Here is a 16,065-nt window from a genome sequence, read left to right on the forward strand (position 1 = left end):
TGCCTGTTGTGGCGTTGTATTTGTATTTGTATTTGAAAAGGAAGAGGGGAAGAAAACAGCCCAAGTGATTATTTTCCTAAATACTATAGGCCAGAGAGATGACTTATCGCGGCTCGTAAAAAAAGTTTATTTTTAATATTTTTTTTCTCAATACTACATCTACATAGCGGAAGGTTCGGATGGGCGGCATATATTTCCAGTAATACGTATTCAAGAATATGAGAGTGGAACGGAAGAAGGGTAGCGAAATTTGTACAGCCTACAGGCAGCAAAACCATAAATACACAGTGGCGGAGGACGCTCGAGCACTTCCAGTACTTTGAGGCACGGGGGTGGCAAAATGCTCTTTGCCCCGTGTGGCAAAAATGCTCTTTGCCCCGTGTGGCAAAAATGCTAGCTACGTCCCTGTCAGAAGATGCTCGAGCACCTCAGAACTGATTCAGAAATCAAAATTCCTCATGTAAAGCTTAAGACGAGCGCCCACGGGCCTCAAACACTTTCGAAATGTCCCGGATCTATGATAATGATGAACGAAACTGTTAGGCCGATACATCAAATTATGTGAGTTGGCGGCTATTTTGTACGCCAATTGTAGCGAGCGTTTTTCTGTGACTGTATTACGAAATAAGTCGTTAACCAGGAAAGGAGACGAGCAGTAGGCTCTCCCTTTAAAAATAAAGTTAGTACTATAGGAGTACGTATTTAAGTTAAATTGTGTGATTGAATCTCATTAATGCACAGTAGTAGCATTTTTAGGTTACATTTTTAACTGAGCTATTGAATAGAAACAAAAAGGCAAAATAAACAGTAAAAAGAAAAGATTATGAAAATTGCATTTTATTGGAGATTCATATTATTTTAATTAATCATATTCCCATAGACATTAATGTGATACATCGTATTTTTAAAATAAATCGAAGGCACCGAACTAAAAACTTATGACGAGTTGAGAGTGAAAAATGATCTTCCCCTTTCAAAAATAAATTAAAAATATAAAAACCCCTTATACAAGGATAAAGTTTTATCTTTCCCCATTATTGGATCATGTAGATTACCTGAAGACGCATTAAACAGTCATGGTGCTGAAATTTATTTAGATATTAATATTTTAAGAGAATTCGATCCGGCAAAACACATGTTAAGGCGCGTATACACTAGCGGGCAGATCTTGCAACGCACGACCCCCTGCAGTAGTTCTAATCCGCTCGTGGGTACACAAACTTCCTTTGTGTTCCTTTCTTTCCTTTGTGTTCGTTGAAAAAACCGATTCCAGGTGGGTCCGGTGAAAACAGCTCAAGAATCGTTCGCAACACCACATTTCGTTCGAAAATCCACATTTTTTTGGACGGTTGGGGTAACCGGAAAGCTGCCATCATGTATTGCAAAGGTTTGAACACCCTGATGACGGTTCGGCTGGACCTGCGGTTGCTCTCTTCCATTGTCTAAAGTGGTTTGACAAGGAGGGTGATGGGATTTCGGATGCACTGGACAAAGGAATTGCTCTCCTTCTCAGGTTGCCATAAAAATGAGGGGAAAAGACAAATTCGAAGAACTGTGTGGTGAAGTTCTATTCGACAGAAGCTAATTCTATGTTTGGCGCTTTTGCACTGGTAACAATAAAAAAAACCAATGAAAAAAAAATTAAATTTTTCTAACTAATGAAATTTTTTTTGCTTTTCTACATGAGCATACATTAAAACATAGAAGAGTTGATCCACTTTGCCCAAGAATATTTAGAAGACACCAACGAATAAGGCAAATACACAAAAAATAATAAAAGTCCTATAAATAATATAAGGACTGTATTTTCGTGGACTGTATGTTTGTTTTCAGTAGCTAACTAGTTCTCACCAGAGACAGAGAATCGAGTCACATAAGTTCGCAACACTATGGAGTAACAATAATAACTAATTTAATTGCTTAAAAACAGCTTAGAAACAATCATTAAGATGGGCGAACGGAGGCCCCGTAAAGTACGTGCGTGTCTCTCAAGTAGAGAACCCAAACTCAACCCATTGAGGAGCGCGCTGCAAGAGAGAGAGAAGGAAAGACCGACCCCCCCCGGAGAGGTCGATCCCCCCACCCTCTCCCAAAGCGCCCCCCCACGGCGAACCACAAATACATGGATACGCACGGGCTTTAACATACCGCCCGGCCTTGAAATATTTATATTTCAACACATTCAAATTACGTATCACATTACTCTACACTTGAACTATACAACATACTAACGATTTATCCTACTAAACAAACTAATGATTTATCATACTAAACATACTAATGATTATCATACTAAAAATACTAACATAATGATTTGCACTCTATACATACTAATGATTTGCATACTATACATAAGTTGCAGATGAATTCAAATTATGCAAACATATGACATGTGCAATTTAAAGGTAAATACGAATCAATGCGAAGTGCACAATGAATTAAATAAAATGTTTGCAATATTTACTAGTAATTCCAATTGGTCACTGTCTAACAATTGGTGCTGATAACTACGGGAAGAATGCACAGTTTAGAAACAGGTCTTTTGACTGTGCCTTGGGCCGTACGCACGTTAGCTACTCTGATGCAGCCATCGCGTCCAGGGATTACATCTAGTATTCTTCCAAGGATCCAATTGCACTTGGGAAGGTTGTCCTCCTTTAAGATGACCATCATTCCTGGCTTGACATTGTCCTTCAGAAATTGCCACTTGTTACGTTGCTGGAAATTACTTAGGTAGTCAGAACTCCACCTTTTCCAGATCAACTGAGTTACCCTTTCCACTCTTTGCCACCTAGAAAGTCTATTCTCGGGAACACCGATAAGCTCAGGTTCGGGCATAGCATTTATTGGGCGCCCGATTAGGAAATGCCCAGGAGTCAAGGCTTCAAAATCATTGATATCCGATGAAATTGGGGTGAGGGGACGAGAGTTGAGGATACCTTCAATTTCGGTAATAACTGTCGTGAATTCCTCATAGGTGAAATGAGAGTTGCTCACTGCCCTCCTCAAATGATGTTTGAATGATTTGACTCCAGCCTCCCATAACCCACCGAAATGTGGGGCCCTGGGTGGGAGTAATCTCCAACGTATTCCATCTGAGACGAGAAAATTTCCCAACTTGTCGTCTGGGTGCTTCACCAGGTTGTGAAGTCTCGTTATTTCCCGTTGGGCGCCGACAAAATTTGTGGCATTGTCCGAAAATAGTGTTTTGCATTTGCCACGTCGGGCAAAGAATCTCTTTAGAGTTGACACAAATGCTTCTGATGTTAGATCACAAACCATCTCAATATGAACAGCCTTGGTGGCCATGCACACAAATATTGCCACATAAACCTTATGAAGAGCACCTTTTCTCTGAAACCTATACTTAACGAAGAAAGGACCACAGAAATCTACGCCGGTGTTGGTGAATGGTGAGCTCATATTAACCCTTTCCGGTGGAGGATTTCCCATCAACTGCTCTACCACCACTGGTTTCTGTTTTACACACGCAACACAATTGTGAGCGACCTTTCTGGCCAAATTCCTTCCATTAATCGGCCAAAATCTTTGTCTAACATAATACAGCAATGTTTGCGGCCCGATGTGATGGTACTTCTTATGGAAAAATTCAAAAATTAGAACAGTCAACTTATTCTTCGCTGGAAGAATGATTTGATGCCTTTGATCGAAATCTAATGAAGAATGGAGGAGTCGCCCTCCTACGCGAAGAAGGTTTTTGTCATCAATAAACGGATTAAGGGATTTCAAACACCCCTTAAGGTGACGAGATTTACTATTTTTCAAACGATTTATTTCTTGCGAGAACTCCTTAAGCTGAATCCAGCGCAACAGTGTAGTTTCTGCTCCTTCATATTCATTACTTGAAATGGGCCCGCTTCGATAAGAACCATTGTTTCTGCAATTGTGTACAAATCTGAGAATGTATCCAACAATTCTCACAAGCTTGCAATAGTTATTCGACAGATTCAGGACATAATCTAACAATTTTTCGTCGTTGACAATGGTCAGTGTGGTGCCCGCAATCGGTTTTAGTTCCTTCAAGTACGAAGCATCTGTAACACTATCTTCACAATCATGGAGAGGAACATCAATGCGTTGCATCAAAAATTCAGGTCCATTCCACCACAGTGAATTATCAAGCAATTCTTTAGGGTTTGCGCCTCGAGATACAAGATCTGCAGGATTCTGGGACGAAGAGACATGACCCCAATGATATTCCTTGGTCAGCTCCTGTATGCTTGATACTCTATTCGCAACGAAGGTCTTCAACTGGTGTGCCGAAGTGCCGATCCAGGCCAAAGCAATAGTGGAATCTGACCACAACATAACTCTTCCGAAGGACGTTCGTAATGCTACTGTTGATTTACGAATCAATTTGGACAATAGCAGTGCTGCGCATAGCTCTAATCTTGGTATTGTAAGCGATTTCAGGGGTGCAACCCTAGACTTACTACACAACAGCCTGACGGTTATGTCACCTGAACGAGAAATGCATCTGATGTAAACAGCTGCGCCATAAGCGTTTTGAGATGCATCTGCGAACCCATGCAACTCAACCGTATTTTCAGGATTTATGCCAACGAATCTGGAAATTCGAAAGGTCTCTATTTCGTGCAACTCCGAAATGTATTTATGCCACTCTCTAGCATGGGGGTGAGGCAAATGCTCATTCCAATCAAGTTTAAGTAGCCATAGTTTTTGCATGAATATTTTTCCCTTAGCAACGACGGGGCCGATAAGGCCAAGAGGATCAAATATCGTAGCGATTCCAGATAATACAGCTCGCTTTGTGTACTGAGAAGATTTAGGGGTTACCTTGAATGAGAAGTAGTCCTGAGTGGAGTTCCAACAGAGTCCCAAGGTCTTCACAGTAGACTCGGTTCCGTCTGGCACTGGATAATCCTGGGCACTGTAGGTTGGTGATGCAGGCATCAAGTCTTCCACATTCACACACCACTTGCGCAAGTTCATTTGTGCACACTGGAGTAGCTCTATCAGCTCCGTTTGCAACTTCTTGGCTATTTCCAGACTCGATGCACCACTTAGGACATCATCGACGTAGAAATCATTGAGCAAACAGTTTGCTGCCAAAGGAAATCGCATTCCCTCATCCCGCGCTAATTGCACAAGAGTCCTAGTTGCTAGGAAAGGGGCACTGGACGTGCCATATGTGACGGTGTTCAGTTGGAACATTTTGTTGGGACCTTGAGGAGAATCTTTCCATAGAATTCTCAGCAAGTCTCGTTGGGTTGCGTCCACCAATATTTGCCGGTACATCTTTTCGATGTCCGCTGTGAATGCATACTTGTGCGATCTGAATCTGAGCAAAATTGAGAATAGATCATCTTGCACCACTGGACCCTTGGGCATTATGTCATTCAGTGACACACCTGTGGATGTAGGGCTCGATGCGTTGAATACAACCCGTAGCTTTGTTGTACTTTTTTCAGGCCGGTAGACTCCATGATGAGGCAGATAATACACCTTGCTTGTCTCACCTTCATCGGTAACCTCACTCATGTGATGTAGTTCCTTATACTCCGTCATGAAGTCCACATACAATTTTTTGAGATTTGGATCTTTTTCGAAACGTCTCCACAGAGAATTGAGACATCTCTCAGCGGTCCTCCTTGAATGTCCAAGATGAGCATTTTCGTCTACCTTCAGCGGCATCTTGACAATGAATCTACCATCGTTGTTGCGGGAGTAGCTACGCAAAAAATCTTCTTCGCATTGAATGGCTTCGGGACTAAGGCAAGGGGAGAGGTCATTCACCTCTTCTATTTCCCAGAATTTTTTCAAGTTTTCCTCTAAGGATTCTGTCAGTAAGTGACACGTAGAAATATTATTCCCATCTTGTGGGACTCTGCCAGTGGCGATCCAGCCGAAAACGGTTTCTTGGAGTAACAGCCCGGAATTTAAATTTATTCTTCCCTCCCTTATCCATTGGAAGAAGTTCTCCGCTCCGAGCAATACATCAATCTTTCCAGGAGAATGAAAATTGGCGTCCGCATACTTTATGTGGTTTGGAAGACGGAGGGAGGCAACGTTGACAGGCCTCATTGGAGTTAAACCAGTGATCTTCGGAACTAAAAGCAGCTCTATCTCCTCAGCAATTCTCTCCTCGTTAACAATCGTAGCTCGTATTTTCCTGCTGATGATGTTTGTTGCTCCGTTCAACCCGGACACAGATATATGTGTTCTTTCTTCTTTCAGCCCCAGCGATCTTGCACATGAGATGGTAATAAAATTCGATTGTGAGGCAGAATCGAGAAGTGCTCTGCAGGGTCTCCTTTCCCCGTTGATATCCATGATGCTTATCACCACCGTGGACAATAGCGTTTGCTTGCAGCTATCCGAAACAAAACACCCCGATGTTGAACTTGGAGGGTCGAGCTCAGCTGAAGGGGTCATCTTTTTCTCTTCGCTGTCCTGTTTCTCCTCCCGACCTCTTTCACTTTCTTTTTTCCCTTTTGACGTATTGTCGCTTACTTCTTGCCTATGGAGAAGGGTGTGATGTTTTCTGTCACACCGGCTGCAACTTCTTGCTTGACAACTGGCTATGCGATGTGAATTCGAGAGGCAATTGAAACATAGACCTTTCTCTCTCACTAAATGAAAGCGTTCCCCCGTTGGCATGTTCAGAAATTTCCGGCATTTGTAAATTGCATGCTTTCCGGAGCAAACTAGGCAAGATTCGCGCTCTTTTGTCTCCAACACCAAATTTTTTACTCCTCCGGCATATTTTGGTGCTTTCACTCTTACCGAAGAAGAATCGATGTTTGATCTTTCGATGTTCTCTAGCACAGCGCAACGTTTTTGGAGAAATTCTAGAAAGTCCTTCCACTCAGGCACTTCATTGGAAGATAAGGACATTTCGTAACTCTTTCTTGTTTCCTTGTCAACCCTTTGAAGCACGATGTTTATCAGAAGCGACTCTGAGAGCTTGTCGGTCCCCAATCCGACGAGCTTCAGTGCTCTAAGATGTTTGCAAAGTTCATCCACTAGCTTTCTGAGATCCCTCGAGGATTCTCTTTCTAGCCTCTGGAAACATATAATGGCATTGATGTGGCTGTTCACTATGAATCGCTTGTTTTCATATCTCATTTCCAAGGCCTTCATCAGTGATGAGTAGGTGTCATCTGGCGTTTCCACATGTTTTGCCTCTCCTTCTAGCGATGATCGTAGGTAAAGCAGTTTCTGTCCATCCGAAAGTCCACCGTTGTTGCCGATGACCGCAGTAAAGTGGCACTTGAATGTGTTCCACTCTTCGAATGAACCAGAAAATTTGGCTAACTGGATCTCAGGGAGTTTCATTTGTAGCCCTCGCCTGCCTTGAGCCTTCCCAGATGATTCTGTTTCTGAGCCTATGCTCACTTCATCTAAGAGAAGTCTATCTAGTCGAACCTTGATTCCTTCTATCCTGTCCTCAAGACAAAGGAGTTCTTCTTCCTCTTTTTCTACCTCCTCGTCCTTGAGCACTTCAAGGAAGTCGTTTCGTAGATTTCTGGTGTCAGCCGCGATTTCAGCGATACTGCTCAATTTGTTGCGAATTTGAACGATGTCCATCAGTTCAGCATCATCAGTTAGCTGTCCTTCAAGACGTGAGACTTTCGCCTTGATAGTCCCTCTTTTCCTATTTAGGACGGTGATGCGCTCCATAGTGGTTTGAATGGCGTCTTTCCACTACCTCCGGTGCTCCGACGGACCAATGTATTTTCGTGGACTGTATGTTTGTTTTCAGTAGCTAACTAGTTCTCACCAGAGACAGAGAATCGAGTCACATAAGTTCGCAACACTATGGAGTAACAATAATAACTAATTTAATTGCTTAAAAACAGCTTAGAAACAATCATTAAGATGGGCGAACGGAGGCCCCGTAAAGTACGTGCGTGTCTCTCAAGTAGAGAACCCAAACTCAACCCATTGAGGAGCGCGCTGCAAGAGAGAGAGAAGGAAAGACCGACCCCCCCCGGAGAGGTCGATCCCCCCACCCTCTCCCAAAGCGCCCCCCCACGGCGAACCACAAATACATGGATACGCACGGGCTTTAACAAGGACTTTTATTATTTTTTGTGTATTTGCCTTATTCGTTGGTGTCTTCTAAATAAATAAATAAACATACATTAAAACTCGGTTATAATGACATTCATAAACTAACGTGATTACGCTAAAACCGAGATGTATATTTTAGAACACTTGAATGAAATGCATTGGATCCCGATTATAACGTGTTAGCGAAAAACCAATTAGTTACCTCATCCAAAAGAGTACAAATAACCACGGGGCCCAACCATTTATAATAAATTCATAAGAAATTAGAAGTAAAAATAATCAGACATCTGAAGGAATATATTTTTATATTTGCAAATTCTCCATATCAAACTTTTGAAACATTTATTAAAAGCCTAAGTATGAACCGGGGATGAAATATGTCCCTAAGAGCTGCATTGTGTGTGTGTTTTGCTTTCATTATTGTCTTTTTGATATTTATTTTTGTATCGTATATGAATGTGGCTGTCTATGTGTTGTTTTTGCAATGAAAAAAAAACCATCTAGGCCAGCGGTTCTCAACCGGTGCTCCGTGTGAACTCCGAAGGGCTCCGCGGCCCTCGAGGAAAGTAAAAAAAGAACCAGTAAATTTGAAAAAAAATAATTATTGATATTTTTGAATAAAAATAAATCAGTAACTTTGATGAATAAATAAAAAATAGGCCTACGGGGCTCCGCCATAGAAATTATATACTGGAAAGGGCTCCGTGGGTCAAAAAAGATTGAGAACCGCTGATTTAGACAAAACGTTGTATGCGGGTAATATCGAAGAGTGCACTAAGACAATTTTCACACCTACCGTTCTTTTCGAGCAGTTTTTGATTTACAAAGCCGCAACTAGGGAGAGCGGGTCCGCTGTACCGAGTGCTGAACTAGAGGGGAGTGCCAAATTACCCCTTTAACACCGCTCCTTCTAACCTTTCCTCATACGGGGACGCCAAAAGCTTGCTAGCTCCAGTTAAAAAAGTATCCAGCTGCGGCCCTGTATGTACCTTAAACCTTGCAACATACATACTGATGTACACGGCCACAACGACATGCGTGGTCAGCCGGGGCAAGCACGCATTTTGGCGCCCCCTTTTAATATTGAAGGAGAGATGAAAGGTTAACATTTGCGCTCCTGTCTGGCTCGGAGTTCGGGGCATCAGTCAGTGCCGTCTTAACGCATGGGCCCACTCGAGCACGGCCCGGGTGCCTCAAGAGAAGAGGGGCCTCCCAAAAATGAGATCCGATTGCAATTTTAAAGGATTTACCATGTAGGGCCTCCTAAAAACCACTTGGCCCGGGGGGCCCATAATAATCTTAAGACGACCCTTCATAATGTTGCATCATAATGTTTTTTCAAATTTGATTTTTTACAGTTTTTAAAACATGAAATTTTCAGAAATTTCATTCCGATTTCCTATCTGAATTTTTTTTCCTGACCATCAAAAGAAATATATATTTTTTTTAATAGGAGAAAATAATTTTTTCCTTGCCTTTTTTTTTGGTCATGTGCGATTTGGTCACGAATCGTAAAAGCATCAAAAACGGGTCAACTTGTAGGTTGTCTTTCTTCAACTCTGAATTAATTTCAAACGGCAAATATTGTTACAGAAAATTAAATTTCATTACATGAATATTTTTATTAGTATATACAATAAAACCCCTCCTTTTTGTGAACACGGACAGGACAAAAAAATTAAATCCATGTAAAATGGGTGACCGTTAAAAAGAGGTTTGAAATTCATACTTTTATATGTTATACAACTGTAAATTATTATTTGTCCGTAAAAGAGGGAGTATCCGTTAAGAGGGGGTTTTACTGCAATGCAGCTTATGAGCACGAATTTGCATGCTAACTGGAGCCAACTTCAGCTTGGCGAAAATAATTTAGCCAATCCCGAGATGTCACGTGACATTAAAAAATAAAAAACCCCGGTTGCTAACAGCAGTGTGTGTTTCACGCGAAATTCTACGGTCGCTGATAAGATCAACCGCACCAGCTGAACCGTAGTGTGCCGGCAGCCTTATTCTTTCCTCCATGAGTAAAATCGCTCACTAGATGAGCTAGCAACTCTTTTTCCTTCCCTTCCTTTTTGCGCATTGTCGTCTTTCTCTTTTTGGTGCGAGCCAAAGCAATACCTCCTAGATAGCTTAGTGTCTAGGAGGTATTGGCCAAAGCGAGAGGGAAAAAAAAGTAGCCACACCCATATAGCACCCAAGAGATAACAAAAACGCCGGCGAGTACCGAGAAAAGTAGCCTACCCTTCAACTTTTCTCGCACTAGCAGAGCGAGCGGCGATTTTACTTGCTAACGTTATTAGGGTACGTCCATAGTGAACCGCTTCTCGCTTCTCGTTTTATCGCTGAAACAGCGGCAGTTGCAGAAAGCGAGATGATCCTGCGCGATTCTAGCGGGTGGGGGTTATAGTGCACAGCTCGCGGGAGCGTCCGCCTGCATGATCAGTTAGCATCATGGAGCTGTCGCATGAAGATCTGTTGTGTGTTTTGCTAACAACTGATAATATTTGTAATAAAATTAAACATGAAAGAGAAACAAACGTGCATGAAATTAATAGCACACGCCTTAAAGTAGGTGAATACCACACTTTGTTTCCCCAGCTCAAATCTCACCCAGAGAAATTTTTCGAATATTTTCGAATGAATAAGGGAACATTCGAATATATTCTGCAGAAAATCGAATGCAGGCTGAAGAAAAGGTGGTGCAATTTTCACCAACAGAGAATTCTTCCTGAAGAACGTCTCATGCTAACTCTGAGGTAAGTCGTTTTGAATTATTAGTTTTGATTGCTCTGTTTCTACAAAAAAAATGCTAAAAGATGATGAGGAAGGGGGTTATGAATAGAAGTGAATAATAATGTCAACAATTTTATTTCAACAATAAAAATGTAGGGTGGGAGCGTAAGAAGTAAAAATTTTTCTGAAAAGAAAAAAAAAAATTGGTTTTTTTATATGCTCATGTCAAAGAACATTCAGTAATCTTAAAATGGTTTGTTTTTGTTCCAATGATAATTAGAACCGAAGTTATAGCTCATTCAGTTAACGGGAAGTGAAAATTTCAAGCACCTGAAGTACTGTTTAAAGGGCCCAAAAAAGTAAACAATGAGGTTTTTAGCTGCAATAAATACTTATCTTGCATAGAAATGAACTTGAATCACATTTTTTTTTAAATTCATGTATTAGTTAAAAATATTTTTGTGCAATGCTCATGAATAAATATTAATGTTAAATGCATAATCAGGTTAGTGGCAACCCAATCAAAATCTTTGTGCTTGTTTACATTGCAGTTTCACATTTTATAAGAAATTGCTGTTATTATAACTTCTATCTCTGTAAAAAACAATTGCTAATGCTTTTTTGAACATCCATGATGCTGGACACCCCCGCTGACATTTCCACCACTGATAGGCCTATTAGGATTGTTCATTCATCAGAATTGAACATTTCTGCTGATATGAAGGAATCCACAACAACTGATCAGTGTGAAAAGTTGAAAGGAAATAGAATATTTCACAATTCTATATTGGTATCTGACTTGCAACACTGAAGAAGGATTCGAGATTCAGATTGTGCTGAAACGTCACTGTGAAATGTGATTATTCAAAAGCATTCGCTTCAAGTGGAAAAACAGCAGCAAAAACGTTATATATTCTAGTGGTCTTCAAATTGAGAATGATTAGTAAAAGCTACACTGGTAGGAAGTTCCTGGTTACTTCGGAATTACCTTTCCTCTTAAAAAAAACTTTCAAAGTGCTTGCATGGTATGGCGCTGAAGTCCAAAAAAGCTTCAATAGTGTGATTTGGACAATTTTGTCTAAGTGAACTACAAACAATGCTGTTGCGGACACGTATTGCAGTTCTGCTTTTTAATTCTGGCCATGCAGCCATGTTGCATGTACTTGAATGCCTAGGAATCTCAGCTGATAATTAATTAGCACCAATTTACTGTGGGTTGGACAATGAGTGTGAAGTGTTCGAGATACCATGTAACTGAATTGATACTAACTTATCTTACTTTCAAAATCATTTCAAAGCATTTTCAGGGTATGCCAGTTCTAAATCTGGAAAAAGTGGGAAGGGAATATTATTATTTACAAAACACAATCACTATGCTGAATTGTCCATCTGCCTGTTTATGCTTCTAAAAATGCTTAATTAAAACTGGAATTTTTTTTAAATATATTTTATGGCGGGGTCGGCAGGTTTTTGACGGTTTAGACTGTTACTTCAAAAACGTCAAATATTGCTTTTCAATATAAAAATTCCCATTGGAAATGCACACTTTTAATTGCATGTAATGTTTAAAGTGGCTATGCTATACAAAGAATAAATATTTAATATGATTCTAAAATAATTTTCCACTCTCTACAGAATTATTTTGAACAAAAAATATATATGGTTTTTTCTTATGAAATATGCAATTTGAATACATAACCAATTTCATAACCATATGCAATTTGAATATGCATATGGATATCTAACTCCAAATACAAAGTAATTAGCCGGACCTACTTTTATTTCCTGGGCTTCGTATCTCTAAGCGAACAATATTTCAAAAATTTGGAATCAATAAAATTATTGATGTGGCAGAAAACCCCATTGAATTTCTGCATTTTGACAGTAAAATGGACAATCTTAACACTGATTTCTATGAGAATCATCCTTTGCCTGACCTTCAAAGTGATTCTGACCTCTATTCAAAAAGCCTCATTGTTGGGAGTATTGAAAATATAGCAAAACCATAAGGCATAAACTATTATAAATATACTGGCAGCGTTGAAGAAGTGACTAACTTTTATAAAGGCATATACACGTCTGAAACGCATTGCTAAGGAACCATAATAAACATTGCGATAGTGATTGTTGAGTGCCCAAAACCATTGTTGCCCAACAGTTTTTGCACTTTTTGGTCTTTTTCCCACTCTGACGAACTTTTAATGTAGCCTATCATTCAAGCCGGGTCCCTTTTGGTATGTATGTAAAATTTGGCGACGATAGATCTAAAATTGTAAATTTGTATAGAGAACACACACACACACACACACAGAAAATCAATCATATATATATATATATAGATGACCCTTTTTAATATAAGAAAAAATTCACCACGCAATTGTATTTGAGGCGGTGTTCACCTCCACAATAATTTCTTCATGCGGTAATATTTGAGTAGTTTGGTCGTTTGAGGTACCATAACTTGAATTAGGGCTGGGTGCACATAGAATGTCTCGAGTGTCTGGGAAAGCGAACTCGTCAACTAGCTGTTGAACTCTACTTCTAAATCGCATTTTCACCTCCTGCGGTATTTTGCTTACGTAAGGCAAAAGGCTGCGGAAAAACAAAGCATCATCCGTGTCATCACGTTTGCGTTCTTGCACTATGCGTTCCAACAAAGACGTCTTTTTTTCCTCAATTATTATCATTTGCTGATTGCACCTGGAGTTTGAATCATTTCGCTTCCTTTTTATTGGCAGATCTGGGGTTTCATCCAGCTGCATTTCTTGAGCTGTGTTTTGGGTGTCAGAATCTTGCATTTCTGTTTCCTGACTACCATCCGCAAGCTCTGTTCCACTCTCAGCAGTGTGAGCTATCATTTCAAAATTTTCACTGCCCTGATCAGTTTTGCTGCTGTTCAAGTTGCTCGATGAGGCTCTTGGCTTGACGATGCCCGCTAAGAACATGAGCGATTTGAAATATGGCCACTTAGATACCGTTTGACTGCCAGGATCACCTGAACGTCTAGGAGGGAACTTTCCCATTTCTACTGCGAATTGGTCTCTCAGATACTTCCACTTTTTACGCAGAACCCCATCTGAAAAAAACAAACAAAATTATTAGTTTCTCTAAATGTTTTCAACCACAACATACATGTTTCGTTTTTTCTCTTCCATTCTATTTTCATTTAATATTAATAAATATGCAAGTAAAACTGAATAAATTCAATATCCTTTCATTTTAGGTATCTGTCGACTGGACTATCGTTCAGAGCATTGGCCTTCAGTTTCCGGATGGGCAAATCCACTGTTGCTGACATAGTCAAGGAAACAGTGGAAGCGATATGGATTGAACTGTGCCCACTACACATGCCAGTTCCAACTGTTGAGTCACTGAAAAGAAACTCAACAGAATTCTACAACATTTGGAATTTTCCGCATGTAGTTGGCTGTTTGGACGGAAAGCATGTGCGTTTAGTTTGTCCAGCAAACTCAGGCTCAATGTTCTACAATTACAAACAGCATTTTTCCTTGGTACTGCAGGCCCTTGTTGATGCCAATTACAAGTACATAGTTGTTGACGTAGGAGGGTATGGAAAACAGAGCGATGGAGGCACATATTTAGCATCTGAGTTATTTAATTTCATCAGCCAAGAGCTGATAAAGTTTCCTGCACCAGAAATGTTGCCGCACAGTCAAATGGAAGCTCCCTTCGTTATTCTTGCGGATGAGGCATACCCTTTGCTTCCGTACATCATGAAGCCTTATAAACGTGAGGGACTGACCGAGACAAAACAAATGTTCAATGAAAGATTATCACGTGCCAGAAAGACTGTGGAATGTGCATTTGGAATAACATACTCAAAATGGCGCATACTTTCGAAATCAATAGAGACCTCAGCACGTCTCGCTGATAAAATAGTCAAATGCATTTGTGTTTTGCACAATGTCGTAATTGACCGAGAAGGAATGCATAGAAACCTGTCTGATGTTCACATTGCAGGACACGAGGTCAGTTGGGAAAGAAGAGGGAGGCCTGCAACTCAAGCAGAAAACGTCAGATCCACATTTGCGCAATACTTCCAAAAATATCCTTTAAGTTATGTGTGAAAAGTAAATGCATAAACGCGTACATAAAATTTAATGTTTAATTTCTGACCATTTAAATTTGACAAGAAATTTGTTTTATGTAACCTACTTACACAATTAAGTGGACTTCTTCAAAGAAGTGTCCTAGGCCCCATACCTTTTTCACTTTTTATCTATAAACTTGATCTCAATCAGGGTATCAATGGGATTGCTAGCAAATTCACAGATGATGTGAAGCTAATGGACATAGTCGGGAATCAAAGCGATAAGGAATTGCTCCAGACCAACTTAAACAGGATTGGAGCTTGACAAATGAATGGAGCAGGACATTTTATGCCGAAACACATTACACTGACATGATGTGATTCCACGCCCCGTCTGAGACGTTGTGAGTTCTGATTCGTGGAAATTGTGTGACGTGAGAATTCCATGTCACATAATTTTCATGTCACAGACTTGCTAGGAATCAGAATACACAACGTCTCTGACGGGACGTGATTATCACATCAGTTTAATATGTTTTAGCGTTGATAAGTACATGGTCGCTCATTTTGGTTCGAACCCACATTTCTCTTATGAGTTGAATGGTGTAACTAGGGTTACAGATTTGGGAATTCTCATTGACAAGCGGCTCGGGTTTTCTGAACATTGTTCAGCGGTGATCAAAAAATCAAATATAATGTTCGGTTTCATTTTCAAAAACGCCTCTTCACGTTCTCCTAAAGTCATTCTTCTGTTTTTTCGAGGACTTAGTTCGACCTGGACTGAAGTGTGCTGTAAGGTTTTGGAGGCCATACCTACAGAGGGACATAGACCTAGTTGAAGCGGTGCAGAGGAGAGAGCTACTACGCATGTCCTTATTGGCACACGGTGCTTGCGTTATGAATAGACTTCATTTTTTAAATGTTTACATTGGATGAGCGCAGGTGTCGGGGAGATATGAAGCAATTGAAGCGTTTAAAATTTTCAATGGAATGGAACATGAATTATTAATGCATTATAAATCAACTGTTTTTACACCATTTTACTGCCTTTTTAATTAGGTTCTGTAATTTTGAAATATATGCCATCCACATTTGTTACGGGCAACTTTTTCTCAGTCACCTCGGTCTGCATTTTGCCTGTTGTGTAGTATTTATGTTGTTGATGGATTTTGACCCAAATAATCCCTGCAACTGGTTATGCAATGTTTGAAGAACTTTGG

At 40.3% G+C, this 16,065-nt stretch overlaps 1 protein-coding gene across 1 annotated transcript; it reads right to left on the minus strand.

Moving 5' to 3' along the window:
- Window positions 1–2,487: 2,487 nt before the first annotated feature.
- Window positions 2,488–7,665, minus strand: LOC149069435 (uncharacterized). Its single transcript, XM_089250061.1, has one exon. The coding sequence runs from the start codon at window positions 7,663–7,665 to the stop codon at window positions 2,488–2,490; it is 5,178 nt and encodes a 1,725-aa protein (XP_089106187.1).
- Window positions 7,666–16,065: the final 8,400 nt, after the last annotated feature.

Source organism: Pholcus phalangioides, unplaced genomic scaffold (genome assembly GCF_987345545.1).
Source record: "Pholcus phalangioides strain wild (caught in Gottingen) unplaced genomic scaffold, Ppha-v1.0 ptg000022l_1, whole genome shotgun sequence".
NCBI lineage: Eukaryota > Metazoa > Arthropoda > Arachnida > Araneae > Pholcidae > Pholcus > Pholcus phalangioides.